Raw genomic sequence first — 26,654 nt, forward strand, 5'->3', positions numbered from 1 at the left:
CAGGTACAACATAGATGAGTGTAAATATAGACCTTCGTTCAGCTGTCACAAAGTTCAATTCAGCTTATTTATGCAATAATTCGCAAGAAAAGTCATAAAATGCCAATTAGTGAAAGTTATTTATCTAAAGAAACCAGCAGATTGTGTTGAATCTTCACTTCATCGTGGTTTCCCATCCTGAGCGGCACGTTGGCGACAGTGGGAAGGAATCTGTCTTGACCGGCTGGTGTCTTTAGAGGACAGGATAGCAACTCAGACAAACACGGACTAACTGGTCAGGGTGTGGTTCCTATGGTCCAGGTGTTCCTATGGGGGGGAAAATGGGAAGAAGATCGTATTAATGATAGAAATTAAATTAAATTAAATTTGGTGTCCCACAGGGCTCAGTTCTTGGCCCACTTTTATTCTCTATTTATATAAATAACTTGTGTGAAAATCTGTCAAATGCTTCTTATCATTTCTATGCAGATGATTTAGTGATTTACTGCTGTTCTTCATCAATTGTACAGGCAATTAAATGCTTGCAGTCTGCTTTTAATGTAGTTCAAGCCCGCTTACAAACTTTAAAGTTGGTTCTGAATGTGGATAAGACAAAGGCAATGATTTTTTCACACTCTAGGACATTATCTCAGATTCATCCATTACTTACCACTGCTATAGGGACACAAATAGAGTTTGTCAGTAATTATAAATATCTTGGCTTTATTTTAGATAAAGAGCTTTCTTTTAAAAATCACATTGCAAATTTGCTACGAACACTGAAAATGAAAATTGGGTTTTATTACCGAAATGGTTCTTGTTTTTCTCTCAAAGCTAGAAGTAAATTGGTAGCTGCAACATTCCTGCCACTTTTGGATTATGGAGATGTGTTATATATGAATGCTNAATGGTATCATTGTGCTTTAAGGTTTGTAACCGGTAGCAGACGTCTCACACATCATTGTGAACTGTATGCAAAAGCTGAATGGCCTCCTTTAAGTGTACGGAGAATCAATCACCTGATGATCCTGATTTATAAATCTCTACTCGGTCTGGCTCCAGCTTATCTAAACTCTCTTTTACAAAGATCTGTTAATTCCCATTCCTTGCGTTCCAACAACATTTTTCTTTTGTATGTTCCACGTTGCCGAACTGAAAAAGGAAAGCAAGCGTTCAGTGTAATGGCTCCTTCAGCCTGGAATCAGCTCCAGTCAGAACTAAAGATGTCAGAACTGATCTCACTGGACTTATTTCGAGCGATTCTTAAAAACAGGCAACAAGATTCTTTTAAACATTGTCACTGTTTTTAAATTGTTTTATACTTGTGCATATGTATTAATTAATTTTGTTTTGTAACCAGGTTGCTGTTCACTGCAGATTTCTGCCCAGGTCCCCCTTGAAAATGAGATCTAGATCTCAATGGGGTTTACCTGGTTAAATAAATAAATAAAAATAAAAAAATAAAAAATATTACAAACATGGAGAGTATAGTGAGTAAAGACAGCAGCAGAGGGAGGAAATGTGATCATTCTGTCCTCCAGATGTCTGAGCCTATAGCAGCAGAACTAAGGGAGAGCTCAGGAAACCCAAATCAACCCGAACTATAGGATTTATCAAAAAGGAATGACTTAAGTCCAGTCTGAAAGGTATATAGAGCCTCATGGACAGAAACTGGAAGTTGGTTCCACAAGAGAGGAGCCTTAGAACTGAAAGCTCTGCCTCCTGTTCTACTCTAGGATCTTTAGGAACCACAAGTAAACCTGCAGTCTTTCCTCTGTTGTCTCATTAGGGCGCTGTGTGAGCTGATGTTAAAGACAATCCAAAACGCATAGAAGTCGGTGAAACATCCATGTAAAGACCGTAATGGAAGCTTGTTTTTGACAGTCACACTTATTGTCTTATCTTTGTTTCTCGTTAGTCATCCCAAAGACCCTCAAGGTCTCCCCCGAGACTCCGCCTCAAGTCGTCCCTGAGGGAAGGGACCTCACGCTCACCTGCAATGTCACCCGGGAGCTCACCTACCCCACCTACCTGTCCGTCACCTGGTCCATCAAAAAAGGTGCCACTTCAGAGGACATCCTGACGTTCGGTCCTCAGGGAGAGGTCACCACGGGTTCGAAGTTCACTCACCGTTACTCGGACGGCGGCATCCGGCTGGCTCCTGGCAGGAATGGGGTGTTTGAGCTGGTGATCTCCAGAGTGATGACATCCGATCAGGGGACCTACGAATGCAACGGGACGGAGTGGACGTACGACCGCGGCGGGAGGTGGACAAGGATCGTGGAGAGCAAAAAGGAAATGGGGACTGTCTCTGTCACTCCTGCAGGTAAGAGAAGCAACCCGGCTGAAGAATCATCACTGTCACTCATGGCTTTCAAATGTTGGCAGTCAAGCTGCATTATGGGTAATTTAAGCACCAGCCTCTGACAAAGAGGACGAATGTGGAGGGAAAAAAAATACTGATTTTGTTGACTCTCGTTACACATCCATAGATATGATTTAAACACAGTATAATGGCCATTTATATATTTTTATGATTCCTTCCTTTTCATGGTAAGAAAGTATTTTTTTAAATATCCATGGTTTTGACATTTTTGCATCACTAACATCTGATTTACCTGATGTTATGTTCGCCTAGAGTTCTGCCAAAATGGTAATTTATAGATTTTAAATGGAAACATTTAGCTCAACTTTAACCCGAAGCTGTCTTCAGTCCCTTATCTGTTAAATAGATGAGGCGATGGAAGAGTGTGGCTAAACAAAAAGCAGTTTTCTTGTGGCTCGCTTGAATCGCTTTGTGTTGAATCAATCTGTCAACTGGCATTTCATCAGAACAGAGGTGACTCATGGCGTCCGTTGCTCATAAGCCTGATTGCCTGCTGGAAGAAATCAATTCCTGCAGGTCTGAGCATTGACACGCGGTGCTTTGTTGCACTCCCCGAGCTCCTCGTGTCCTTCGCTTGAGCGGGGTTTGAATATCTTTTAGTTCCTGTGGTCTAAAATTAGCTTAAAACTGGTTGGTATCCAATCTTCAAAGGATCGTTTTTAAAAATCTACCTTCAGGATGAGCCACATGTTGCGATCCTATCAGAAGGCTCTCTCTGTCGGTGGTTAGAGGTTACCATGTGCAGGTACTGTGGGGGGAAAACGGAGGCTGGGAAGAGTGAGGGACGTGGGAGAGTTCTCGCCCTCTTGTGTGGCTCCCTTTGTCTTAAAGGGATCCTCTCCTTGCTGAGGTTTCCATCTCTCCATCTCGCTCTCTCCCAGGAGGTTCACGACCCCAAACTGGCTGAGTTTCTGCCTTATCCTGCCCTTAACGGAGGCCCCGCCACTCACCCACTCTGCCTCATTCATTGCGGTTGCTGTGGACACCATATCTTCTATCTTTCTAGGTTACCATATCCTCTTTAAGTGCTGGAGAGCGCCCAGTGATTTGTAATGAAACCAAACAAGAGCGGCACAGACAGACACACACAGGTCTGTCTCATGCCCATTGTGCCCCAGCTACTTCATATTGACTTACTGACTTGAGTAAAGAAGATGAGAAAAGTCAAACAGGGCTGGTTTTGTCTCCTTTGTCCTTTTCAGACACCACACAGGGACTCTTTCCTATATTACTCTTGTTGACGTTACTGGAAACCATATTTAAACCCTTGATCCAAGTGTTAGTTTGAAGATGCATGGGAAAGGCTGACACTTTTAATACCTCCTTTTTTTTTTATTTGAGAAGACTGTAAATGTCTTCTTGAGCATCCCGGCTAAAAGGATGCCCTGGGAAAACAAACGCTAACCTGTTCAGTTTCCAGTTTGACATATTGGCTTATGGTTTTACCAGGTTTGGGGATCTAATTCATGTCAACAGAATAGCAACAAGTAGTTTAATGACTAAAGACAGTCATAAAGAATTAAAAATGTTAGCAAGTATATTGTTAGCTGAAACAATGGACACCATAAGTCACTTTTATCTTAGCCAGTCAGCTGTCATAATGCTAGCTGAGATAATGGACGCCCTAAATCACCTCTAGCATAATTATAGCTAATTGGCTAAGCTAGCAGTCTAGCTAAATGCCTACAATTAGCAACAACACACTTTTTGTAATTTTCCCGAATGAAGGCTGAAACCTTAGTTCATACACCCTAGATGTGAATATGTTGACTGATATTGTCTTTGTCCTACCAAGGCCATTCCCTCAATGTGAAAGCTTCATTCTACTCCTCTCCCTCGTCCACCTCCCTGCTCCTGTCCCCTGGCGACTCGCTGACCCTGCTCTGCTCCGTGCTCGAGAAACCAGACACCCTCACCCTGGAGGTGACCTGGCTGGCCAACGGCCGTGAAATCCTCACCATGGACCGCAGCGGGGTGGTGCTCTCCAACGCGTCCTCCAGCGGCGCCCCGGGAAAGCAAGGCGATGCGACCTTGGAGAGGACGGGAGTCGGCGAGTACCGGCTGGGGGTGAGGGGCGTGAGTGGCGAGGACGGAGGGCTTTACGCCTGTCGGATCCGAGCCTTCGTGGAGAAAGGAGGGCACAGCGCAGGAGGAGGAAGGTGGTACATGGTGGCGGAGAAGACGTCCACCCCTGTGACGGTGAAAGTCTCAGAGACCAGTGAGTAGACCCAAAGTGTGTTTGTTTCACATGAGTCATTCAAGCTTTAACCTTTAAGCAGAAATGAATCATGGCTTTCTTAATTTCCTGTAATTCTTCAGAACTGCTTTAGGCCACAAAGAAGATTGATTATTCTCTTCAGACGCTGTTGAAAGTGATCAAAATGTGTTTTTATTTTTATTTTTTTGCAAGTGTTTCTCTCTTGCCATCAAAATTGTCTCCTTTCTGAGCAAGGTGATGGCATAAATTCTTGTTTTGGTGGGTTTTGGTAAATTTCTGAGCTGTGGATGTTGCGTCCTTTGCGTCGATGGTTGTGTTGGCCCGTTTTACGAAAGGCATAGAAGGAGACATGTTAAAGCAAAGGGTAAAGGAGCGTGGGTATGTTGCAGCTGTATTATATCTTTGCATGTGGATGTGTAATAGTTCTGCATTTGGCTCTGGAATCTCAAGAGGAAACTCTTTAATACTCCAGTCACCCTGTCGACTCCTGCTGCGAGGACGATTGATTAGTCATGGCTTTCCTGCTGTCTGCTACCTCTGGGTGTGATGGTAATGTGTACGAGTGCGTGCGCGCGCCATGCTCTGATCCTGCCTCGAAGAGCAGCGATGTCAAACACACTCGACGCAGCAATCAATTACCGACGTGGTGGGTGGTCCCTCTGTCTGTGGAGGTTTTCTTTCTCAGTTTCCATCCCCCTTTTTTCTCCCAACGTTTGAATCCTACATCATGTTGCGTTTGCTCCCATTAAGGTGAACGATGCTCGCTGGTGTTGTGGTGTGTTGATGCAATTAGTTATGAGATTAGTTTCTGTATTCCCTGCTAAATATGCATAATGGAAGCAATATGATGATCCTTCTAGCATTAATTGTCAAGGTTCTTCTGACATGAATTGGGATTAACACAAAAAAAAAGCGTTTCGTTTGATAGAGAAGCACTGGTTTTGATTTTTGGAGATGTCCAACCTGCCGATTCAGATTTCAACCAATGATGGTTTCTCCCTAAGAGTTATATGTTGGTGTAGATTTTTCTTAGGTAACATCTCTGTTGTCTGTTGGAGACTAGTTGTTGACTCAAAATTGCGAGAACTCTGTACCCATCACTCTGTACCCACCTCGGCCCACTTTGTTCCAGCCTTGGTCCACTTCATACCCAACATTTTGTATTCACCTCTTTTCAGAAGCTTTGTACACATCTTGTTTCTTCTGACTGTATAAATGTTTCGAATGCCTCAGTCTTTGTCTTCTTCATACAGTAAAAACTTCCTCAATGAAGAGGTGCTGCTGCTAAAGCAGATAAACCATTTTAGTGATATTACAGGCTAAGAAAAAAATGTATTTTTAAGTGTTGCATTATTTGTTTGCTTATCAAGCTAAAAAAAAATCAGCTGATTCCGTCACTAGCAGATTAATTGGTGCATCTCTAATATCCAACTAAAGATTGGGTGAAACGCATCATTTAAAGAGGGCCACTAATCCAGCTGGATTTGGTGGTCCTCTTTAAATGATGCTGTTTTTGCACTGGAAAGCGGACTAATCTCAGGGGCTATCAGTGGAAATCCTATTTGCTTTGACAGCTGGGACGTTGTGAAGGACTTGGTGCAACATGAACCCCAGCGGACAGCGCACCAGGCCGACAGGCTTTGTTTGCACTTCAGCACAAAACAGCAACTTGACCTGCGGCGGACGGCTGGCTTTGACATTCAGAAGTGCCGCAAAAGCAGTCCGGGAGATGATGTTTCACCTCAGATTCCTGTGCATATTTAAAGAAATGCATCAACCTGTCACTTTAAAGCTTAGCCGAAAAGCTGTCGGTATTCTTACGCTCTATGTTAAGGCTGTGAGAGTTTTAATCAAAAGGAAACCATCTGATGGAAAGACACATTCAAACAGATCAAACAGCTGCTGCTGGAGTCCTGACAAACTCCCAATTCCCTTCTCTTAATGAAAGAAATTGGCTTTAATGAATAAATACTCCTTACTTAATATCGTCTTTCAGTCCAGCTAATGTTCTCGCTTCAATGGTTTGGAGATTTTGTCTTTGGTTTAAAGTTTCGATTGACCTGAAGTCTTATTATTTTATGTCAGAAAAACAGACGAAAGCCACGTCCCTGTCTTTTCTTCAATTGAAGCCCTTTGTGTGAAGAGAATAAGATGGTATTTAATGGTATTAATACAGCGTCTGGTATATTTTGGTGCTCCTTGGCTGCAGACTTGTCAACAGAGATCAAAACAGTTCATGTCATCTCTCTGTGGAGTTTGGCTGATATGGATGCCAAATAATGCTGACATTAAAGGGAAATCTGAATCTTTTCTTACGTAATGGTCAGTCAGCTAACTCGTTGGTTCCCAAAGTTTGGGTCGGGACCTCACTATGAATCGCCAAACACTTGAGATCCAGAAACCAAGTGAAATATTTAAAAGAATTCCTAAGATTATATTTTAACTGAAAGTGTTAGAAAGAATCAGAACAATAGCCCAAAAAGAAAAAAGTAGCATAACAGGAGTTGAAGCTATTTCTGTTGTCATTACGCAATTAATTTTACTTTTTTTAGGGAAGTTAGGGTAATTTAGCCAAGGATATGAGGGGTCGCAGGTCTTTGTTGTTTCTCTGCTAAATCACAAGTATTTGGTGCAGAATGTTTACTTTGTCGTTCCTGTTAATAAAACCTTGCTGGGTTGTAAGGATACCCTTGTTCTTTTGCACCGATGAGCCATAATATTATGCCCACTTGGGTTTCCCTTTTTGTAGCATTTAGCTCTATGGTTCTCAAACTTATTGTATTTAAATGACTAAACTTTCCAAGAACCACCATTGTGACTGAATTAAAAAAGAAATAATACAATTTTACAAGCTTCTAGTCAAACCTGGTGTAAATGAACAAACTGGCCAAATCCTCCAATGGTTGTTGCCCAGAACGCCCTTATATACGGTGCCATCTTGGCCCTTCTACCGAACAAGAACTGAATACACGGCGTCGAAGTTCCTCGCTGTTTCTTGAATGAAGGTTCTATAAAGACGTCATTTGTCCTGCTTAAGTCACCACCTGGACAGCTGTTGTCCCCCAGTTTCCACCGGGGGTCTTAACATATTCTCCTTTTGTTTTGAGTAGTTTCCATTTGGAGCCAAAATTGTTACTTACCAATGAATCGGTCGTGTTTTTGGCTGTCTGTAATGTATAGCTTCATGTCACAGTTCAGCTTATGATGGTTAATTATCTTTTTTACATTTATAAATGTGCCATGAGAGAGATCCCAGGTTCCACCAGTTTGTACCGCAGCTGGAGAACCATGGGTCTGTATGATTAGGACCAATGTTTTAAAGAAAGTTTTTTTTTTTTTTTTTTTTTTAACCTTGTGATTTGAGCTGACAGGAACTTTTATGTATGTATTTTTTTTTTCCACCAGTTTGAGCCACAGTGGTGCTTCTCTTGTGTCTCTTCGCGCTTCATTGAGCCTCGACCAGCCGTGACCCCGTCTTCGGTTCGACAGTCGTCCTGACTCACTGGCTTTTAATTCACAAAAGGCCGACGCAGACCAGAAATATCTCACGAGGCAGCCGTGAAGCTTTCGTCGCCCAGCTCTCATTAGAATTTGGTTCTCGTCGGTTTCCCCGGAATTCATCCACATTGCCAATTAATTTTTGCTTCTAAAACGTCAACTTTATTGGGGAAATGTTCATTTTCTGCCTGATATTTCACTGCCAGGTGTCTGTGTAATGAGATAATAAGTGTTCTCTGCTTCACCTGTCAGAGCTAATAATCTTAGAAGTGATCAGTGTAAATTATTTTATCCCTGTACAGACAACAGTCGAGGGTTACACCTGAGCACCATGTTTGTCTGCACTGGAATGCTTCTCTTTAATGAATCTTTGCACCCACATCTCTCCCCTTCGGTTCTTATTACTATAAGTCTTGCAAACAGAATATAAACTTATTCTGTTAACTCTAGTTTGGTGTCGTTTATTGGATTGAATGGATGATAATTGAAGAAACAAGACATATTAGCAATTTAACGATTTCCTCATTTAACAAACAAGGGCGTCAGGAGCATGTGGAAGAACCATACACAGCCACAACAGCCTGGCAACACACTGCTGTAACATGGCATCCCATTCTTAACCAGCATTAGTCTCAAGTCAGCCAATGTGGTTGTGTTGGAAGGGTTTTTATAATAAAATACCAAATTCCTTGCGCCTCCCGTGGGATGTTCCCTGTAGCGGCTTTACAATGAAAGGATCCCGCTGTGGAGCGAGACCAGCACTTAAATCTTCAGGCCCCAAACTTGTCAGTTACAAGCTTGAAAAGAATGGACACAGACGGCTTTTCAGATGTGCAGAGCTCCATAGACAGCTTCGATTTTGGGAGGAGATGGCAGCAGGTTCGCCCGCAGGCAGCCGTACACGTGGGCTGGTGCAGAAAACAGCTCAAGGCTACATTCAGACTGAGCAGCTTCAGCTCTAATTATTATGCAAATGATGGAAAGTTCATCAAACCCTTTGAAGGTGTGGTCACTCTGTCGTCTCCTGTAGGAGCAGCAGGCTTAATTGCAGCGTTTGCATCTGGTAGAAGGTTATTTCATTAAGGGTGTCGACTTGTAAGCATTGAAGCATTTTTATTTCTGTTCTGCTCATAATGTTTTGTGATCGGCTTTGAAAAAAGAAAACCGTGAAAATATACACAAAAATGTGCTCGACTGGGAATGGTTTGCCTTGACTGTTTGTGGAGGTACAAGGTAGACAAAATAAAAAAGACAATGGATATCAGTGAGATTTGGCGAAACAAGTCCTCTTTAGAGCTTTGTATATGTAGCATATTTCTCAGTAGAAACGTCATTCAAAGTTTAAACGAGTCGCAAACAGTTAGATTTCATGTGTCTGACCTGACATTTCGATATCTGTTACGGTTTTTACACAATCACAGTTTAAGTTTTCTGATTGTCAGAGATTTTTCTTGAAAAACGTTCAACTGACAGTTGATGATGTTACGCAACTCCAACTGCTTTTGGTAAAAATCTACGAATGATGCATCAAACCGTCTGCGTTTTTGTCTCCTTTTGCCCGGTGTGTCTCTCTCACTGCTGTAGGACTTATGGCTTTCTCTCAGATCTCCCCGGAATGAGGAGCGTGCACGGCCGGACTTCCACAGGCTTCAGTGCTTTTATTTTAGCTCCTAATGTTCTCTTCAGAACAAGAATGTTTTGGGGAGTTTCAGTTTAGTTTCCGTCCGCCTTACGTTTGCCGCCAGGGAGTGACAGATACAGGTATGGGGTTGCCATGGCGACCGCACACCTCTACCCTTCTTACAGAGTTTGTGCATCGAAATGTTGAGCTGTGTCTCTGCCAGCGTGCTTCAAATTCCTTCAGAGATTTTTCTGGTTTAAAGCATCGTGCTCTGTTTCCACATGACGAACATAAGAGATGCCGACAGCCAACTTATCCAGTCATTAAACACGAGCGCTCCATTTAAATCGGAGTGGGTCTCGGTGGACAGAGCCGTGTTTCTGCTGGCAGAGGCGCTCTGCGTAGTATGTCAGCGGGAGCCTTTAGTTAAAATAACACCGATCTCAGAAGGCTCCGTGAGCCTCCAGGACCTTTGTTGCATTTGAAAATATCAGCCGAGCTTTCCGGGTGCACACGAGGCCACGGCTTGCGTATCAGATGGCGCTATCAAAATCATTTTTATCATTTCATCCATCTCTGCTTTGGTGTTGGTAGAGCCTGCACATGTTAAATGCATATATGTGTGTGTGATGCCTGAAACGGTGCCGTCTGTGTGTCCCACACTCGGAATCCGCTGAACCCCTCCGGTCCTCTTTACCCCGAGGGTCGAAATTCCAGCCCGAACGCCCGCCACTTCAACGTTCCTAATTGCCCGCGCATTTTCGTCTCCCGGCGCGCTGCTGGAGTGTGTGTGTATGAGCTCAAAGCGGTGTTTCTGAAGCCTCCCTGCGTGTCGGCGAGTCACTTCCTGTTCCAGTGATGTGCAGCCTCAGTGCTCGCTTCTTCCCGTGAAGCCTCGCCGAGGGCCAAACCTTCCAGGAACCTCCAAAGAGGACTTAGAGAGCTTGTTTCGGAGGGCCCCGCTGGCAGGAGTGCGCATGCATGCACAAATACACTTCAAGTGGGTGGAAATCCTCCCACCCTCGGCTACAACCAACCAACCAACCGACTCCCCCCTGCTTTGTGTCAGCTGGAGTTATTATCAAAGACCAGCTTGTCTCATTCGGACAGTTTCATATTGTGCATTTCTTCTCATCGAAATGTTTTTGCACCTGTTTGAAGCGCAGCTCCATAGCTGCAGGAGTGTGTGTGTGTGCACAGCTGCTGCAGGGGGTCAAAGTTCAACCGGGAAGCCGGCCTGTAAACTGTGACTGTTTACAGCAAAACCTTTGGCTGGCCCTGTCTGCTGAAGTGTCCTGCTTTACGTGACAGAGTTCTAGTCTGTGCAAACACGGGGAAAAGTTAAATAATCCACAAACATGGCGTCCGGGTCGTAATAAACCGGGGTGACGGTTCAGTTTTGCTCTGCAGAGGGGTGTGTGGTTACAGTAAAGGTTCGACTCGTGAATTTTTCTCCAGCCATCTGTGTTGAAAAGCGTTCAGTCCGACGCAGCAGAAAGGAATTTCTCCGAAAGGAAAAGCTCCGTCGGGGGAGCTTTTACTCCTCGTCTTCCTTTTGTCGTCGTTTTGCTGTCACTTGGGACGAAACGGGTTCACAGATGGGGAGGAAACGTTTCCGCAATTCGCACCAGAAAACGTTTGTCACAGAAGCCACCGTCTCCTGGTTAAACATTAACGATGCGTTCCGGCTTCGCGCTCCAGCTCTGGAGAGCTGACCTGAGTGGCTGTAACCCTTCGGCCTTTTTGTCCGTCTAGGAAGGAATAAAGGACGGGAGCCGGAATGTCTCTGCTGCCTCTCGGGCCTCCTGGGCTCCCTCCGAAGAGCCGGTGGCGGCGTGAGGTTGCACGTGGCACGACAAAGATCTGGATAGAGCCAAAGTTGTGTCTCCTGCCAAAGTGTCAGGCAAATTGAAAGCACACTTTTTGATTTGCTACGAAAACAGAAACGACTCGTGTTTCTTTCACCTGATTGGAGGCTGTAGAAAGGAGGCTGTGGTGTCGAGAGCTGCTAGGCTGTCCGAGGAAAACCAACTGGAACCATCCAACATGGTTTTTAGAGTTTCTCGTGCCTAAATCATTATTTAACGCCACTTCTGATCAGCGCACTGCAGCACATCCCATGAGATCGCTCCTAACGATGATTGGTTTCTTTCTATGTTTGACAGGAATAAAATGGCCGACTGAACTCGACTTCATTCCTCTCAGGATTAAGGAGGAGGTCGTTTAAGATGCTAAACTCGGTGAAACTCCAAGTTGTCAACATTAAGAAGGTTTTTTTTTTTTTTTTCTGTGCTGCAGTTTAACTATGATTTAATTTATTATTGAGGTTATTTTTATTATTCGGCCTTCATTTATCGAACGTGGCTTTTATTCTGGAAAACTGTGCAGCATGTAGAATAACTGTGCGGTCATCTAGAGGAAAAAAGTGATCAATATCTCAGTTCTTTAAAAGCGATCAGGTGACAGATGTGTTGTTTTAGCTGGAATCATTTCTGCTGTGTCTGTTGAGCGAGTGTCAGCCCGTACTTCCCTGCCTCCTTGGAGACGCGCTGCGTGTTGACAGAAAGCAGGAACAGTTCCTTTTTTTTTCATATCTGCTGTTGATCTCACACACACACACACACGTGCCTGCACACGACGGAGCAACCTGAACGCCTCGCAAGCCCTTGGCTGTTTTGGCCCGAGAGCCGCCGAGGGTTTAAATCCCCCCGCCCGGCTCGACGGCAGCGTCCCACCTGAAAACGAGCAGGAGGAGGAAAAGGGCTGAGCAGACGCATTCCGGTAAAAGTCCGGCGCCGACCCCTCCTAAAACCAACACTGGCACAGCTGCCGAAGGCTGCACTTCTCTCTGTTTCTTTCTCAGATCAGTCAGAATACGAATGTTTTTTTGACTGCTGCCAAGGCGAAGGCAGGCGATACGATGTTTATGCTCATCCGTCTGTTAGCAAAATGTCTCATGAACCATTGGACCAACTGTAATTAAACTTGCTGAAACTAACCATTTGATAAACATCTACAACTGATTAACTTTTGGAGTTAACTTGATTCAAGATTGCCACCACAGCCCACCACTGTTAAAAACCACCGGAATGTCTATAGCTCAGTGAATTTTTATTGATATTGACCAAAGATTTGGTGTTGTAGTAGGTGAGACTGATCCCTAACACACATTGTGAGCACTAAGAGATTACACAGGAGCTTCTTTTACATTTTTGCTGTTAACTATGTGGAACCAACACTTTCTGTCTGTTAGCAAAGTATCTTATGAAACACTGTATGGGTTTTAGTAAAACTTTCAGGAAATGATCATTGGATGCGTCTCTACAACTCATTAAATTTTGGAGCCCAGTTCAAGATGGCCGCCACAACCAGCTGACCTTAGAATACCCCAAAGTGGCTGTAATTCAGTCAGTTTTATAGACATGGAGCTAAAATTTGGCGTGGTAGTAGCTGAAAGTCACCCGCAACACAGGCTTTAAGCGCTACTCGTCCCTCAAGATCTTTGTTATTTAGAAGTTTAGCATCAACTGTTTGGCTGTTAGCAAAATATTTCAGGAACAACTGAGCGGATTTTAATAAAGCTTTCAGACGGTAACCACTAGATGTGTGCCTACAACTGATTACCTTTTGGAGTTGGTCCAATTCGAGACGGCTGCTTTTTCTATTTTTAGCACAGAGCATATGTTGACAACGTACGCCTCCTTTTTGCAGATGAGATTCAGTTCTGTACATTTGCAGCATCTGAACTCCTCAAACGATGATTATGATGATTATGATGATGATGATGAGTTGGATGTGAAGCGTCACTAAATAAGGCAACGTTTCTCTCTCTCTCTCTGTGTGTGTGTGTGTGTGAGGGGCGCGTGGCTAATTGGCAGAGAAGCTTTGCTCACTCTTGTTGATCAAAGTGTGTGTGCATTTCACAGCAGATGGTGACAGTGCATGAGTCTGTGTGTGTGTGTGTGTGTGACGTCCAACTGACATCATCCAAACTACCACCTTTGCCAAACACACACACACACACACACAGAGTATTTATAGCCTTTCACTGCATGTGTTCAGTTACTTGTACCTGATGTGACAAAGCTGGTTTATATCAGGAGCTCCATGTTTAATGTGTATACTGTATGTTCATATACACTGTGTGTGTGTGTGTGTGCGCGTGTGTGTGGTATAATTCACAGCAAATCATGGTGTGCGTTTTCTGCTCATTGACGTGTAAAGCTCCAATCTGGATGTCTGGCTGAGGGGACCTGCCTCACCACCCACCCACACCCCCCATCCCACACACACCCACACACACACTATTAACACTGTGATACACACCTCATCACACACAGTTAACTGTGTTACTTCAGGTCTATTTCTGTCCCCCCGGCTCAGTCAGCCGGCACTATTTAAGCCCGACACCACCTGAATTACAAAGAACAACAACCCCGGGATTCACTTTCTCTTCGTCCGGTGACGTTGGGGCTGCTGTAAAATGTCAGGAACCTGGAGACGAGAGCGAGGCCCCGCCGAGGTGCGAATCGTTCCTCTGAAGGCAGCCCAGTGACTTGGGTTCTGGTCCTCGGGCCGAGTTGTCATGTACTCAGGTTTCTGTTTTAATTTCAGCCCAGTCGGCTGTAGGGATATTAAATACACTCCAAACATGGCTCTGAATGGGAAAGAACTGATCAGCTTTTGGAGTCAACTTGATTCAAGATGGCTGCCACAAATTAGTGGAATGCAAAAATGAAAAGAAGTTTTTAGCAACTCTGTTTTTGTGGTTCCTCCTCCTATTCAATGTTTTTTTTTAATTATTTTTGGCTTCAGTAGACTTGATATTTGGCTGGGTTTGGGTCATTTGGATTCTGTGGTTCTGTTGTATAACTTATATGGATAGAAGACGATTAAATGTGACCTCGTGTTTGATGTTTTCTCGCTCTTTGTGCTCAGAGCCGAACTTCACGCTGAGCCTCAGCGTCACCCAGAAGCCCAGTCGGATGTTCGAGCCCATGGAACTTTCTTGTAGCGTGACGGACATCTCTTCGTTACCTCAAGAAGGCAGACTGGCAGTCAGCTGGGAGCACACCAGTTTACCTGGTACGTCATACTTTTTTTATTAGGAAAAAACAGTATTTTTTTCAGGTACGCTGAACGATTTCAATTTTTCAATTTCTAACAGGTAAGGGGAACGCCAACGCGCAACACGTCGGCTCCTTGGATGGCAATGGCAACTTGGTGTCCGGAAAACCTTACGCCGACAAGCTGAAGAGCGGCGTGTTGTCTCTGAGCAGAATCCAACCCAACACGTTCAAACTGCAATTTCTTCGCACACAGGTAGGAAGACAGAGCCGAGGCTTACGGTAAAAGGGTTAGAGTTTTCAAAAATCCAGAACGATACTAAAAATATCCTGCAAGTTGTTGATAAATGTGATGGTAACGGCTTGTTTTTCTCTTTTTCAGGATTCCGACATGGGCCAGTTTGCGTGCACTGTCTCCTCTTGGAGTGTTAGCAGCCAGGGGGATTTGGTGAAGACCTCAGAGTACAAAAGCTCGCCGTTGACTGTACGATGGGATGACAAACGTAAGGAAAAATTCAGCTATCTGCTTTTCTTATTAGATATAAATCCCTTTTTTTGTATCGGTCAGTTAGCAAGGGAAGGAATCAGCTGCAATAATCAGTCCAAAAACAAATCTGCCTTAACAATTATTATTAATTTAAAGCACTAAAGACTTATTTTGGACCTGAAAGGTATAGTTTGAACATTTTTGAAGTGATGTTCTATCAATTGGTTATCAATAGTTAGTACTTTATCAGTCATGGAGCGCAGTGTATAGAGAAAAGGGCAAAAGTCTTCGCTCAGGCTAGGCTAATGGCTGGCCAATCAAGGGCCTGTTTTTTGTCATTTTTGAGGCTTATCAAACTTTTTTTTTTTTTTTTTCAAAAACAACATATCAGTGCAATAGGCCGCTATATTAGCTAATATTAAACCTTTGTTTAGTTGGTTGCTGTTTTCCCAACCGAACTACGACCGTGTTACGACACAAATGTATAACATGTAGCCGACGGTGCTAAACGTATCAGACCGCCTAATCAGAGGATCGAGTCAGTCCAAAACTTTACTCCATTCGCGGTGGACTGATACAGCAGCCTCTGCACCATCATCATACGACGGTTTATGCTCAGCATAGACCGTTAACATCCAATTGACTACACTCGAACCCCATATGTTACTGTAGGAGCATGGATGTTGTTCAGGTGAGAAAACAGCAACCTACTGAACAAACAGTGTCATGCAAAAGTGTAGAGGTTTAATATTAGCTAATGTAGCATTCTTTCACAGCGATATGCCGTTTTTGAGAAGGGAAAAAAAGTTTTAAAAGCTTAAAAAGTGGCAAAAAAGCAAGCCCTGTTCGGCTAACCATTAGCCTAGCCTGGATGAAGACTTTTGCCTCTTTTTCCAGTCTCCATTATCCATAACTGATGTCTGACTGATGAGGTACCAACTATTTATAACTATTAGACAGAACACCACGTCTGCCTCTGCAGATAGATCCTAAGGAAATACTCCAAAATATTTAGAGAATTACAAAATAAGAGTTCACATTTACATCTCAGAAAAAGTTTGATTTGCTGTCAAGCAGCCACTGCTGTGGAGTTTTAGGATTAGGCTTTGATGTGTAAATATCCAGACATGACAGAAGAATCCCTCAACAGACCTCCTGTTGTCTCTGCTTCACATTTACTTCCTGTTGAACTGCGTGACCCTAAATTAGCTAACAGAGCCATGATGTCACCACATTTCTTTCGTGTGAATGCCCGTTTTAGCGTTTTCAGAAAAGGCCTCCACTTTTTCACTTCCTGCCGAGCCCCTCTGCTGGCCTGACCGTTCAAACGGCCGCTCTTGCTTCCAGGTCCCGCTCTGAACGTCGTGGCCAAGACCATCCGCGGCGCCTCGAGGGGCGGCGATACCTTCGAAATGAGCTGCGCCGTGACCCCCGCCAACCTCGGCGGTTGGTTGGGCTACAGGGTGGACGTCAACTCGCAGGACAGCGAGAACAGCAACACGCGAACAGTCTTGTCTCTGAGCTCCGACAATGTGGTGCAGCACACAGACCCCGACAGGAGGTACATTCAGACATTTAACACCAGCCTGTGTCTTAATATCGCCTTAAAAAGAGGCGATCATATCTGTTGGTTAAACATCTCATGTACCAGTGGGGGGATTTTAATGAAAGTAACTATTAGATGCACATTAACCTTTGGATTTGACCTGATTTAAGATGGCTGCCACAGCTAAGCAACCTTAGAAAACACCAATGGCTAAAACTCAGACAATGTTAGTAGCTGAGAGTCCCACCAAACCAGTTAATGCCAGTTGAATTTTGAAATATGTTTTCACCCGTTCCTTCAGAGACAGTGTGGGCCTGACCAAGACCGGTCCGGCAGAGTTCCGGTTCCGGCTGGCCGGCGTGCAGCTGTCTGACCGAGGTTTCTACTGGTGCAACATCACCGCTGTCACCAAACTGCAGCCAGAAGACGAGTGGACCAACGTCGCCTCCTCCGAGTCCAACAAAATCCGAATCAACTTTCAAGAGAACGGTGAGCTCGTGGTTTGTGTTCATTTGTCTGTGTAGGTTTCGTTTTCAGGGAAAACGGTGATTTCTAACCTTCAGCTAACAGCAAACTGGGCTCCCTCGTTGATCCTTGTGAACACTTAAACTTTAAAATCATCCAGAAAACTTTAATATGAAAATATGCCCTGGGAAGCTGATTTTATACATAGAAATAACTGTTGATTTTTATACTCCTGTCCTAAGATGGAGCATGTTGTGGTATGACTGTCTGTCTGTCAATCTATCTGTGGACAGTTTCTTGTCCAAGCTCTAAACTAATAACCTTAAACTCAGAAATGTTAAACGGCTTAGCTGGACATCTCGTGGGTCGAGGATGATCCCTATTGATTTAAGGGTCCCTTTGTGAAAACCTTGTCAGTGCTCCAGCTTCACATCTGAGTAACAGAAATTTCAAACCCTTTCGCTCCTTAGATTATCCCGACTGATGGGCGTATTACCGTTGGCGGTACTCTTTTTCAACTTAGAGCAGAAGAAACACACAAACAGCTTCCTTATTATCTCTCAAGTGGAGATATTTTAAGCTCTAGTGCCTCTTTGATCTTTCAGAAAGCCTTTCTTTATCCATATATTTGGTTTTTGTGGTCCTAGCATGTGTTTTGTTAGACCATCAGCTCATTTAATAAAATCAAATAATACTTGAAATTATACGAACACTTTGGGATTCAAGTAATCTCCATCCATTGTTCAAAACCACTTTTGCAGGCTTTTAATGGCTTACTTTCTTTTATAACTGTCTTAACAAATACCATCAGGTAAGTTAATGTTGAGACAGATTGTCCAGGAAATCCTGAGATAACTGCCTATAAATAGAAGTGTGTAAGCAGCTCTGTTCTGTACATGTAAAAAACACACATACTCCACCCACTCAACCTCAGTAATGAGTAACGTAAAACCGCTAATAACTTAAAAAAAAAAAAAAAAACAAGGATGCGCACACACCATCTAAGCCCTTTGACGCCCACCGTAGTCACTGCCCTACTTACTGTCTTTGATCTGACTGGGAAGTGAGGAGACTGGGAGGAGGAAGACAGATGATGGGAGAGGAGCGAGGCAGCAAGGAATGAGATGGCGTGGATGAGGAAGAGAAATGTGGAAAAGAGGGCAAAACGGCAATGGCTTAGAGATGGAACAGGAAAGAGTAGAGGAGATGTCAAGAGAGGAAGCACCAAGAATGTAAGAGAACAAAGATGGAGGATGAAGAAGCGAAGAAATAATATGCTGCATGTGAGGAGAAATTGAGTACCTGGAGAAAACCCATGCAAACAGGAGGAGAACATGCAAACTCCACACAGAAAGATCCAGATCCAACCAGGGGATGGAACTCAGGGCCTTCTTGCTGTGAGGCAACAGTTCTAACCACTAAGCCGCCATGCTGCCAAAGGTTGTCTGTCGCTGGTCTCTACATGGCTCTGTGATGGACTGACGACCTGTCCAGGGTGTACCCTCACCTCTTAACCAATGACCCCTGGAGATAGACACCAGGAACAGATGACTGGATTGAGTTAAAAAAGTAAGGTCAAGTTTAAAAATCAATATTGACAAAAGTAAGATAATAGCCAGAGATTGTCCCTGACTTCTTCAAGGCCCTGGATGTTGTTGGGTTGTCTTGAGGGACCAGAGAATGTACTTCAGGTGGAGAGAAATCCCGCTCCTCAGCCTTTCTAGGAAAGTTAAACTGTCAAACCTCAGATTCAGGAGGTTTGCTGTTTTTTTGTCCTGGTTATGGGACACTTTATCCTTGCTAGGAGATTTGAGAGTGCAGCTAGTCTTTATGTGTTGTTGACTTAGAAAAGGCTTGTAACTGTCACTTATGGTGTCTCATGGAGGATACTTTGGAAAGTAAGGGATCTCAGGACCCCTACAGAGGACCGTTTGGTCCCTGTAGAACCGGAGTGTCGTCACATTGCTGGTGATGAGACTTTTTTTTCCCAGTAAGTTTTGGGGTGGCTCTTTGTCACAGATTCTGCGCAGAACTTTTCTGGACAGAAATCATTCCTAAGTGCAACCAGAGGGGCGGAGGGTCTCCAGATCGGGGGGCTTCTAATTGTAACACTGCTTTTTTTTGCAAATGATGTGGTTCTGTTGTCCTCACTGAGTGGTGAACTCCAAGTATGAGGTCATGATCGTCTGCTGGAAATTGTGAATCAACACCTCCAGATTGGGAATAAGCTACAGCGCCATGAGGAGGAGTTTTAAGGATCTCTTTTTCACAAATGAGGCTAGAACAGAGCAGGATGGGAACAGTGCTGCAGTAATGTACCAACATGGTGAAAGAGGAGATGAGCCAGTTTGGCAGTCAACCAAGCTTCCAACCTTTTGTCATGAGCTATAAATAGTGACTGAAAAACTAAGATCGCAAAAACAATCAGCTGAAATAAGCTTCCTTAAGAGAGGCTAGACTCACCTTTTAGGTTTAGGGCGAATAATTTGGAAAAGCTTTATCTGAAATTGCTGAGAGTACAAATTATTAAAAACAGACATTAAGTAACCTTTACTCTGTCTACTTTTTTATACAAAGTCTTTGCGATGTTGGACAGAGCTCATGTGTGATGGGAGTGGTGGGAGAATTCATGAGTGAATGGTTGTATTGTTGATGTTTTTCGTCTGTTTCTGGTGTGAAACCAGAAGAATCCCCATATTGTGTGATTAGGAAGAAGGGTTTTTTATTTTTTAAGCTAAGATGGTAATAAAATTGTGTCGCTGGGAAAAATAGGACTGCCAAATTCTGTGTGTAAGAATTGATTTTAGAAAGTTCAAAACTTGTCTGAAGTGTAAGCAACTTGAATGAAGAAAGCAACCGACGTGGGAATAAAGATGTTGCTTTAACAGATTGAAGAAACCATTAATTGTGCCCTTCTCGTGTCTGAAAAAGGCTTCTGTCCCAAACCAAAAATGCTTCTCCTACCTCTGTTTTAGACCACATTTTTGCTCTTATCAGAACTTTTTTTGTCTGATCTTAAAGCTTTTGTCCCCATTTGGTCATAACCATGGTGGTCATTGTAGGGGTGTATTGGTGTGCCCAAGTCACGGTCCGGTGTGTACCTCGGTAAGAGGGTCATGGTTTGGTGCGTACCGCAGTATGAGGGTCACTGTTGGTGTGCATCTTGGTGGAAAGAAATTGAAAATCTACCCCCTTGCTATTGGGAAAAGTCTCAGGTAGCAGGTCATGTACAGCAAGATTTGTCAACTGCTAACTTCACTCTAAAATAATTTTTCAAAACTCATCTTTTTATTCAATCTGAGCTGTAAACAGTCTTAAAGGCAAACAGAAAGTTTGATATCAACTCCAGGAATTCACCTTTTTATGGGTTAAGAAATTATAACAAAAAAAATTAATAAAACAAAAATCTAGAAGGGTTTCCTTCAGTTACTTTGACCTTTTACTTCAGTTACTTGTTACAAAATAAAAAAAAACAACACAGAACACAAAAACATGTTGGTGTTAAACTACAATAAATAAAATGTGAAACACACTCCTAGCTTCTGAGCCAACTGAGAGTTAGAGTTGGAAAATGACTGTTGATATCAAATAGATAAACAAATGGTTTCCCTTTCATTTCAAAACACTGATTATATGAGATAACTGCTTGCCATACAGGTATGTCTCGTCTCTGTCTGCTGCTGCAGATCATGACCAGGAAACTTTTCCACACAGGTGATTTGAAGCATTGGTGTTTTAGCTGTTTAAATAGTCTCTTCCTCTGCTTTTTGTTCTTGTTGCTGTCGGCATAATGCAGTTCAGTAAAACGTGACCCCTTTTTTTTAGATGGGTTGGACATCCAGTAACAAATATACGTGCCGTTACAGCCCTAGTGGTCACACCTTATCAGAAGGTCTGTTGAATTATCTGAGAGGCTACAGGAAGGAGAGACGGTTAAAGGCTGTAGGATGAGGAGATGGTGATGAAAGGATAAAATAGGAACAGCAAATGTAGGAGAAAACGAGACGATAAATTGCAAACTTTCTCTCGTCTTTCTCTGGGGAGGCTCGAAGCCCTCGAGCATCACATCGTCTTTCTGTACTTCTCATCGTTTTGTCCTCCATCTTCCCTGCCATGCTCTCACTCTCACCCCTCCTTTCCCTTCTACCTCCATTTTTTTTTTTATTTATATATATTTTTTTTATTTTCCCCCTTCTCTCCCTCTCTCTGGGACATCTTCAAAGCAAAGCCCTTTGGCCAATCAGCCAGCTGTGAAGATCTGCACGGCTGCTTTCTGTTCCTTTTCTCCGCTCGCTTAAATCTTTAAAGTCTTCCACTGAGCGTTTCCAAGTGGAATATTTTGAGTTGACCCCACATACGTCGGTGAAGCAGAAGCCCTTCCACACAAACACGCCCACAGGAACAGGGAGCCAGCCTAAAGAGCCTCCTTACTCCCCGAAGCTCTGTTTGTGTTCGCTTCCAGCGCATCCTCCGAACTGGCAAGCCTCTCGGCCTTCCAGCTGTAGCTTGAATGTTTCAGACGTGTTGTGGCGTCTCTGCCTGTTTGGGGATCTTCGGTGAGGACGTATATGGAAATGCCAAGTCTCACCAACACATCTTCTGTTTAAAAATTCAGCGTTAAAGCGATTTAGCAGTAGGGTGGCAGCATGAATATGCGGCGGCCACAGGGGGAAAAAACGGACATCTTCAGACTAGATTTAGGCCGGCATGAGTGAACACAGGACCAGAGGTGGAAAAACTCTGGGAATTTTCAAAGTTGGAAACTTCTCGTGGGAATTAAAGGGAATTTATGGGAATTAATGAGACTAAACCTGGAATTTAAAATATTGACTAAAATGACCAAATTTCAGTCCTGTACCATGAAATGAGATACGCCACACCCTAAAAACTGATCAACTGTCACATGGGACATGTAGGGACAGGTGGAACATGTAGGGACACACGGAACATGTAGGGATAGATTGGACATGTAGGGACAGCTTGGACGTGTAGGGACAGCTTGGACGTGTTGGGACAGCTTGAATGTGTAGGGACAGCTGGGAAGTGTAGGGACAGATGGGACACGTAGGGATAGATAGGACATGCAGGGACAGATGGGGCATGTAGGGACATCCGCATATATGGATAGATGGGACATCTAGGGACAGATTGGACTTTTTTGGACAGATTGGACATGTAGGGACACAGAACATGTATGGACAAATGGGACATGTAGCGACACACGGGACATGTAGGGACAGATGGGACATGTATGGACAGAAGGGACAAGCAATTTTTCTAGAGGAGAAAAATGACGACAAAACATTTAAAATCCTACATGAGAAGGCCTGAAACACTATTAAGCTATCAGGCAGCTTAACCAGGCTTTTAAATTAACTCCATCTTGTGAATTTATGCACAATAGTTTATTTTTTACAGATTTTTAATTACGAATGTTAAGTTTGGAGCCCAACAGTTTCACTGTTCACGGATGGCGGTTGGTTCTTCATCCATCTGTCTGGTCACAGATCCATCTGCCTCCAGCTCCTAAGTGTGGGCCGAACTTTCATTAGACTGGACGAGGATCAGAGAGTTCTCACCCAACCTTTTTTCCTCAAACCCATTTGAAAGTTGAAAAGTCTCCTTGTTTAAAAACTATGCTAACCAGGGGGACTTTGAGCCATCTCTACCCCAAATTTTGGCAGTAAACGGCTAAATAACTTCCTTCTGATTGGAAAGCACGAAGGTTACATAATAAAATCAGTGCTGCAGACCTAATTCTGTTTTCATATCAGAATTTAGCATTGTGTGTTTCTAGATTCTTCATTATTAAAGACCAGATAATTCAGTTTTCCTGTTCGAGTCGTTTGTTTAAGGCTCCAGTGGTCATAACTTGGCAGCACTTAACTGACAACTAAAATCTAAAGTATTAAGCTTTTTTTTTTTTTTTGCTTCGTCTTATTGGATCAAAATGTAATATTTATGTTTAGCTTAAAAAAATACATATTTTTTTTATTTTGTGATCCATTATTATTATTATTCTTGGCTAAGATATTTTTCAAAATATACAAAATAAAACGATAGTTACTTGAGAACATGCTTAACATTATTTACAAGATGTAATATTAAAGATGTTGCTCTAACAGATTGAAGAAGCCAACATTTCCCTCTCCTGCCTGTGTTTTTACCCACATTGTTGCTCAAAGCAGGGTGCTTTTTTGGTCACTGTAGGGGTGTAATGGTGGGACCAAGTCAGGGTTTGAGGTGCACCTCTGTATGAGACTTCAGGTAAAGTTATTTAGAAGGTTTCGCTGAAATAGCTGCATCTCATATCATCTGACGATCTTAGTTTAGCACTGTGGCATGAAAGGCGATGGGCGATAAGCATTCCTTTCAGGATTGCGAGGTGTTTTAATGTTTGTAAAAGCACCAAAACACTTTTGGTTTGTACCAGTGGAGTTACAAAACAATGGCGCCTGTTGGAACTTGAACGCCGGTCATTTCAGTTCAACTCTGACCTAACTCTAAGGCAGCGTTTGTGAGGTCCCGTAACGTCATTAGACGTGATTAAATAAACAGAAATATAAGCTTCTAACAACATTATAGCCTTTATTGTGTAACTGTGTTGTTTTTTCCACTGTGGATCAGTGCAGCTTTTGCACATTTCGATGTGAGAGCGGCCTGACTTGGCTGCGCTCCCCTCTCACTCTTCCCACTGGGAGTATTCGCTTGAAACACATGGCACGCAAGAAGAAAAGTGGATTAAATAATTTCCTTTATTTGAAAATAAATAAGACCAAAAAAAAAAAAAAACATTCATCAAATCAGTGCAAACATAACCTGAAAATCAACCCTTCCAACAGCTGAAGGGTGTTTGCAGCATTTAAAGGGCTTCTTCTGGTCTGATAAAGATTTATATGTGTGATTAATTTGTGTGTTGTTAGGTTTGCTGTTGAAAATCAATCAAATTCCACTTTTAGGCCTCATCTGTTTTTCTTCTGCTGTTTTCCTCCATGTTGATTTTTGAATATCTGAGAAATATTCGCCTTTTTAAGGCTGTTTACTCCGTGAAATCTCCTCTTTCCTCCGGGACACGAATGCTAAATTTCAGCCTATTTAGGCTTTTTAAACATTCTGTGTTTAAAATGAGTCCTTTTGATCCGAGTTTTCCGCCTCTTTTATGGGTGTTTGTTGTAAAGACGCCTCTCGAATCACGCTCGTCTGACTGGCTGCGTTGGTGTTGCAGGCCCGTCCTTCTCCGTCGACATCAACTCGGACGCCAGCAGCGTTTATCCGTGGGAAACGGCCAAGATCGAGTGCTCGCTCAGCGTCTCTGGATCCTCACCAAAAGCCGGTATGACACACACGCACAGAGGTTTCATACACACACTCACGCTTGGAGATATTTCCTCTCATGCGCTCATTAATCACAGCCAGTGTTTCAGTCCATTTCTTGTTTTATGAATTTTTACTCCCACATTTAAAACACACACACAGGCTTTTACACACTCGTTACCTCCCGAGTTCTTCACCTGCCAACCTGATGACAGCTGCACTCGTAACAATCATGTCTGAAATCCTTTTACACCTGCAGTAAGATGCGCACGCACACACACGCAGACCTCAATATTGTCTCACTTTCTTTTGTACCGGTGGCTTAAAAAAACAGGTTTATTATTGAGCTGTAGGTGATGAAACATTTATCTCAACTATTTTTTTCACATCCTGTTTGCTGTTGTTGTCGGCTCTTTTTAATCAAAGGCTAGAAACTGAATCTGAAGGAGATGAAAGAACCTTCGGGTGTCAGAGACGTTACCGTCTCGGTGTTTTTTGTTTTCGGTGCCACAGTTTGTCGAACAGCGACTCGGAGCTGTTCGTTTTCATTATGTTAAAGATGACAGTGCAGAATCGTGTTTGTCTGCCTCCACATTAAGGTCGAACTGTAAATCTGAGGCCGGCTAACGGTATTAACGTGACTTTTTTTTGTTTTTATTGAAGATCTTGTCAATTGGCACACAGATAAATCCACATTTTTGATGTTCGGTTTTCCAAAACCAACCAAAACTCTGAAACTTTGGATGTTTTGTCTCTTTAAGTTTTACTTTAATGCAGCTTTAGTTGCTAAAATAAAGATCTTTACATAACTAGTAAAACAAGCTTTGTCATTATGATCAATAGTTGCATAATTTTTAAATAATGAACACATTTTCTGTATATTTTTGCTGTATTTTGGAGACTTTGGCCACAGCAAATCAAATGTAGCAAACCTTAGCTCAGCCCGTTTTACAGATTTTGAGCTCAAATTTGGTGTGGTAGTGGCTGAGAGTCCCCCTAACCAACGGCGCCAAATCATCATTTAGAACTTGGCCACGTGAGGCGGTGTGCAATAAGAACGTAAGAACAAAGTCTTAACCACCTTCATGGTTTTTCATTCTTCTGCATGTTTTGTCACACTTAAATGTTTCAGATCATCAAATAAATTCACATATTAGACAAAGATAACACAAGTAAACTCAAAATGTAGTTTTTAAATGAAAAAACCTCATCCCTACATGGCCCTGTGTTCACATCATGTTTTTAATTACCTCAGTATTTGGTAAAAGAGCTTGACTCTGCAGGTTTTAGCTAATTGTTGCTTAAACATCATCATGGAGCTAAAAACAGAGAGGGAGCACTCCTAACGTGATCTCGTGACGCGACGGACAGTCGCCACCGTTATCAAAACGGGACTCAGACGCCTTGTTGTGGCAGCATGCCTGAGTTGTGTGTGTTATAACTGCACCAATAAACACAAAAAAAGCATCTGGAATATCCTTCCATAGGTAAGTGACCCTAAAATATACAGTTTTGCAGATTTAATCAATTTATGAAGTAAAACTACCTTCAAAATGTGTTGTTACAGTAAATCTGTGTTCACACTGACACTTTCTGTCTTTGCTTTTTATACAAGAAATATGTAATGTGGATGTCTTCAGCCCCAAATTTAATGGATTAATTGCTGTTGGACGTCTAAGCAATAATCTGGATCCAGACTTAAAATACGCACATCTCCTAATTTCCTTGAAGCTTCAGCTCCTTTCAGTTTGGATCCTACAACATATTATTGTGTTTGTAATTAACAAGCATGTTTTACTTTTACACTTGTACTATTACTATAGTTTATAAAGTTCTGGCCAATAAACACATTCTCCACATTCTCCTAACTTCCCTGCTGACTTCTGCCTCGTTCGGCTTTCATTCTGTTCACTTCATGGAGCTGACATGATTTATTTTATAGCTGAAGACCTCCATCATTTCAAAGATGGCACCTCTTCTCATTGTTGACTTTGCTCCTCTTTTGGCGGCCATTTTGGATCCTCCACCACGTCACAAATTCTGATTGGACAATGAGTGGGAGAGCTCCCTCTCT

At 43.0% G+C, this 26,654-nt stretch overlaps 1 protein-coding gene across 1 annotated transcript in view; it reads left to right on the plus strand.

Moving 5' to 3' along the window:
• si:ch211-132g1.7 (prostaglandin F2 receptor negative regulator) overlaps positions 1-26,654 on the plus strand; it is a 59,657-nt gene that overhangs the window by 12,146 nt on the left and 20,857 nt on the right. Inside the window, exons 4-11 of the mRNA XM_017430095.3 lie at positions 1,898-2,305; positions 4,161-4,583; positions 14,641-14,787; positions 14,870-15,024; positions 15,151-15,271; positions 16,603-16,816; positions 17,103-17,290; positions 24,492-24,599. Coding sequence (XP_017285584.1) covers positions 1,898-2,305; positions 4,161-4,583; positions 14,641-14,787; positions 14,870-15,024; positions 15,151-15,271; positions 16,603-16,816; positions 17,103-17,290; positions 24,492-24,599 — 1,764 coding nt within the window. The remainder of the gene's footprint in view (positions 1-1,897; positions 2,306-4,160; positions 4,584-14,640; positions 14,788-14,869; positions 15,025-15,150; positions 15,272-16,602; positions 16,817-17,102; positions 17,291-24,491; positions 24,600-26,654) is intronic.

The sequence above is a fragment of the Kryptolebias marmoratus genome, linkage group LG23 (assembly GCF_001649575.2).
Source record: "Kryptolebias marmoratus isolate JLee-2015 linkage group LG23, ASM164957v2, whole genome shotgun sequence".
NCBI lineage: Eukaryota > Metazoa > Chordata > Actinopteri > Cyprinodontiformes > Rivulidae > Kryptolebias > Kryptolebias marmoratus.